The sequence below is a fragment of the Penaeus chinensis genome, chromosome 37, assembly GCF_019202785.1.
Source record: "Penaeus chinensis breed Huanghai No. 1 chromosome 37, ASM1920278v2, whole genome shotgun sequence".
NCBI lineage: Eukaryota > Metazoa > Arthropoda > Malacostraca > Decapoda > Penaeidae > Penaeus > Penaeus chinensis.
In genome coordinates this window covers 15,204,963-15,209,962 of record NC_061855.1, presented here as the reverse complement: position 1 = coordinate 15,209,962, position 5,000 = coordinate 15,204,963, and the positions used below count along the sequence as shown (strand labels likewise).

At 37.6% G+C, this 5,000-nt stretch overlaps 2 protein-coding genes across 9 annotated transcripts in view; one reads left to right on the top strand and one right to left on the bottom strand.

Moving 5' to 3' along the window:
- LOC125045240 (ATP-dependent Clp protease ATP-binding subunit clpX-like, mitochondrial) overlaps positions 1 to 156 on the bottom strand; it is a 26,136-nt gene extending 25,980 nt beyond the window's left edge. Inside the window, exon 1 of the mRNA XM_047642400.1 lies at positions 84 to 156. The gene's annotated coding sequence lies outside the window, so the exon portion shown is untranslated. The remainder of the gene's footprint in view (positions 1 to 83) is intronic.
- Positions 1 to 5,000, top strand: part of LOC125045241 (vacuolar protein sorting-associated protein 33B-like) — a 28,731-nt gene that overhangs the window by 153 nt on the left and 23,578 nt on the right. For 2 of the 8 annotated variants that reach the window (XR_007116544.1, XM_047642405.1), the window contains exons 1-4: positions 483 to 520; positions 1,785 to 1,845; positions 2,394 to 2,730; positions 3,395 to 3,547. Coding sequence is in view for 7 of the 8 variants with exons in the window: in XM_047642405.1 (XP_047498361.1) it covers positions 2,567 to 2,730; positions 3,395 to 3,547 (317 nt within the window). In the remaining variant the exon portion in view is untranslated. Of the gene's footprint in view, positions 1 to 482; positions 525 to 567; positions 588 to 613; positions 1,663 to 1,784; positions 1,854 to 2,393; positions 2,731 to 3,394; positions 3,548 to 5,000 lie in introns of those variants that run through there. The other 6 variants (XM_047642407.1, XM_047642408.1, XM_047642410.1 and 3 more) reach the window with 6 other exon arrangements.

The following is a 5,000-nucleotide window of genomic DNA, read 5'->3' as shown; positions in this document are numbered from 1 at the left end:
GACAGTCTTCATGATTCTCCAGGCAGACTGCGACTACGTAGTCTTAAATGTAGGACAGTAAAATAAATTTGTGAAGCGCTTACATAACAACGACGCAGGAAGCGATTGTCACCGTCTCTGAAAGCAAGTGTATCCTTGGGAACCGGTCGTGCTTTTAGTTTTATCATTATTCAATTAAAAAACGCTGGATAACAAATTCGAATGAAGACAGTGAGACATAACTATTTCGCTATTGGAATAGAATTACAGAATTGATGATGATTGGGAGAATGTCAGGATGATTAAGGGATAAGGTAAACAAGAGCTTTTAAAAATCTTAAAAGCACAGTAATTGCGATTCAATAAATGAAATTGTTTATTTAGAAACTCCAAAATTCCAAAATTGTTTCAATCAAGAAAAATAAGAAAAATATCAAAAGCAGGAAATAAAATGTCGTATCTTGAAAAGAGTTAATATGAAAAAAATCTATCAGAATCGCAAAATCAGCTGTTCTATGTCAACAAAAACAACAGCTTTTCTGTTTGTCTCGCTACATTTGGCTTTTATTATGTTCATCTTTTTGTCTGATTTGTACTAGATAGAAATTGTAAAGTTTGAATAAATGTTTGACATGTTTAAAAATTGATGTTTATAGCGATAAGGACGCCAGACTTTAAAGTTATAAAACTAAATTAGGTGCTGAAAGAGGTGTGGTCAGTTCAGTCATATAATGAATTAAGAAATTGGTTACATATAACTTGGGTGATAGGTATAACATCGCATTAAAGTCGGCAATCTTTTAGTTTCACACCGCCATCCAACATTGCAATTATTATTCCTTGTTTGAATTATTCCCATTGAAACATGCGTGAATCAATTATATTCGAAAAACTTTCCCAACCCAAGAGCTTTTTTCCCAGACCCACATAGTTGTATTTCCCTATCAGGTGCTCCTCCCCCAGACTCCCACCTGGTCACCTTAGATTCTCTGTGCAGCATTAGTCGCAACCTATTTTCTCCATTTGTGACGTTCTTTGCAAGTGCAGATTATTTGAGTGTAGTTTTTTTCCTTCCTTTACAGTTTCGAGTAAATGTAAATCAAAGTATTTCTTAATATAATTTTGCAATGGAAGTACTATAGATGAAAATTGTCTATTCTGTAGTTTTATCCATTAGAAGCAGTTTACCTTGTACCATACAGTTGCATGAAACAAACTATACCTGAAAATCTAACAGAGAAAATCTTAAGTGATTAGTCTTTAGCCTTTTGCTGAGCAGTAATTAATTTCTTGAAATGCCAATTTTTTGAGATATTCACATTTTTTATAATTATAGGTTTAAATATTCGCAATGTTCACAAGTTATGTTGTGGACTTCATTGATACTTTATACATTTACTGCTTAATTTATTAATATATTTATATATGGACTTTGAGATTGATATCAACTGCAATTGGCATTCTGATTGTTTTATTAAACTGTCTTAGTATTTGGCATATTTGTATAAATGGTAATTTTATTTTCAGTTAGAGTTTGATTTCTTGAGGAAGCAGGGTATATTGAAAGTATTGGTATAGGTACAGTTTCATCACATCAAAAGTTAACATTTTATGGGAAAGACAGAGCAAACATTTTTTGTACTTGTCTTTTATGTCACTTCATTCACAGATTAGAAATAACAGGTATTTGATATAGAACAAACAAGGAATTTATATTAAAAAGAAATGTTTAATAAATTTATGGCTGGATGACAGTATAAATTCACCAAAATAAATTTAATAATCTATGGTATTTTTATTTTCAGAATCTAATTTTTGAAGAGGCCTTAACAACAATGTTATAATAAACTTGCCAGATACTATGAGGTTAGTAGGTATGTTATAATAGTGCTTTGGTGCAAAAAGTTTAGCTCTTTTATTTTTATTATACCACTGTTAGGAATACATTATATTTTTCTATGAGGAAGCAGATATATGAATGTAATATTGATGCTATTTGTTATACATCATATTTTATATATTTGATTGGTATTGAACATCAAGCATTCATCACAGGCTTTGTACTGATCAGTTTGAAGTCCACAGCTATCAGTTGCCAACAAACCTCCACTATTTATATTCTAGGGAGACAGATTTTGTAGACTTTATAATTAATTGTTAAGTAAAGAACCAGTTTTAACTTGGCAGAATATGAATCATAGAAGTTTGAAGACTTTTGCTTAAACACAAAGAAATTGCTTGGCATTGCCACAGGTTGTAAAGTTTTGCCAATACTTTGAGATTTTAAAACTTGATAATTTATATATAAATAATTACTAATTACTGCATTGCCACAGGGTGAAAAAGTATTGCCAGTACTTTCCAATTGTTATGGTTATATATATATTTATTTTTCTCTCTTTCTTTCTTTCCAGTTATGTGTGAAGACAAAAAATGCAAAGTTCTATTTGATAGAGATATCCTCATAAGACCCACAGGGGAGTGTGACATGTAATGACAATCACAAACAGACTCTCAGACTTTTGCATTCCACTCATAAAAGCTTCCTCAAAAGTTAACTCAAGACCAGGGAGAAAAGTGGCCCGAAATGTCCCGCACAGGAAGCCTTGGCCTAGACGTGGAGATCCTGCGCCGCCTCAACCGGGATCGGCTGGTGCGGGTGTTGGAGGATGCGCCAGGATCCAAGGACCTAGTGATCGACGGTGACCTCCTCAAGATGCTAGACCGCATTGCAGGGGCTACCTTGCTCAGGTGAGTCGTGGGTGTGGTGGAATCAGGGTTGTAGGGGTAGAGGTAGGGTTAGGGATGGGCACTGGGGGTAGGGAGGTCTTTATTGTGGTTGTTTGTTACCTTTGCTGTAGAGGCTTGAGGGTGCATTAGGCTGTGGGTGAGTTTATAAGGGAAATTCTTTTCATAGGAACGTTTTCTATATCTAACATTAGTGAAATGAAAAGAATATTAAGATCCTTTTTGGAAGTAAAACAATGCTATTGCAGTTATAGTTCTGTACTTTAGATCACTTGAGATTGAAATAGATTTAAATGAAAGATATGACAAACAGTAGTACAAAAATCAGCTTAGAAGGAAAATAATTGAAATATGAATAAAATTAATTGAAATTATTAACATAGAGTAAAAATGGACAATAAATTCAGTATATATAAAAAGTAGCATCTTTGTCATTATTATTCAACGTTTACTAAATCATCTGTCTCTCTGCCCTACCTACCGTCCTGTCTTATCTCCCCATCGTTTTTCCTTTATCCTCCTTTTCTTCCTACCTCCCTCACTCTTTTTGATCCCTCCCTCTCTTCTTCCTCCTTCTTGCCCTGCCTTCCCCATCACTTCTCACCTTTATCCCACTGCGCTCACACCCCCTGCCCTCAAAACTCCTCTTCCCGCCCACCTCCCACAGGAGTCATGGGGTGGAAAAGATGCACAAGCTGCAGCGCGTTCCCCCCCCAGTGCAGTGTGGGCAGCGGGTGTACATCGTGCGTCCTGCTCTTGTCACCCTCAAATATATTGCAGATCATGTGCATGAAGATGCCAGGACCCATCCTGATCTGAGGTGAGTTTCTTGATGGAGTGGATTGTACAGGGAAGGGGTTCGAGGAAAGGGTGTGGGAGGGAGAAGGAAGAAGGAAGAGGGGATGTTATGGGAATTATATGGGGGAAGGGGTCAGTGGGAATGATAATAATTGTAATTAATTTATAATTAATGATAGAGTGGCATTAGGAAGGAGGAGGAGGGCTGTAATGCAACGGTTGTGTGCCAGACTGTGCCAGACTGTGTCTTTGGTTTTGGGGAAGTTGGTGTTGCAGGGGAAGTAACAGTTGGTTGATGGGAAGGAGAGGAGAAATTGTCTTTGGTTGGTTAATTGTATGGAGAAGCTTGGGCAGTTAGGTTGGAGTGAAGCATTGAAATTGGTTAACAGTTTTGTGGGGATTTATGTGATTGGTTGGTTGGCTGTTTTTGATTGATCGATTTTGGGAGTGTGAAGGTGAGTGGGTTTGTAGATACTTTATATTGTGTCTGGGTGTGTGATCAATTAATGTTGTTGACTTTGTGGCCTAGCAGTTTAGTCGATTTGTTATGTGGTGGTATCATGAAAAGTCTGTTTTGTAGGTTAATTAGGAAGTTAGCACTTGTAAGGCTGTCTTGTAGTTTCGTTAAGATATCAGCAGCTATAAAGATGTATGAATATTTTCTTATGTATGTGTGTGCTTTTGTATGAGGTATGTATTGCACATTAAGTAATTTATGTATTTTTGTAATCATTTGTAATCATATTTTTATCTGTGTATACTAACTGGAAAGAGGAGCTTCCCCCCACCCCCTCTATTCCGGCAAATTTGGACCCTGCCACCGATATTTTTTATCAAGAGATGTTCTACTTGCATTATTATTTTATTTTTTTAATATAGATATTTGTTTTGCCTCCCAGTCTCGTAAGTGTAATGTTATCAGGGTGATTATAATATTGGTTACCTTGATAATAATATTGGTCTCTGCTTAGTGTCGCTCCACCAGAAAATCCTTTTTAAAAAGTCATGGCTCTGGCTAAATAACAGAGTGCATATGCAGTTATCCAAAGAAGCACTCAAAGCTAAATTTAACTCCCTTCATCTCTTTCACCTCTCCAACGCCCCTTGGTCTCCCTCACGACCCAATTCTCCTTCTTACCCCACCTGCCCACCCCATCTACCCACCTTCCTCCACGTCCCACCTTGGTTACCTCACTCTCTTTCCCCCTTCCCCTCCCCCTCTCTTGCCTCTCGAATGATCTCCATCCTTTCCACATTTCCCTACCCACTTTTCCCCCTAATCCCTTTACCACTCCCCACCCTTCCCGACTTCTCTCCCTATGGAATTATTCCCGTCCTTTCCACCTTTCCCCCCTAACCACTCCCCCACTTTCCTCTCCTTCCCTACTCTCCCTTCTGAATAACCTCTCCCCGAACCTCTTCCACATCCCCCCGACCTTCCACCCTCTTTCCCTCCCCCATTCCCTCCCTTGCAG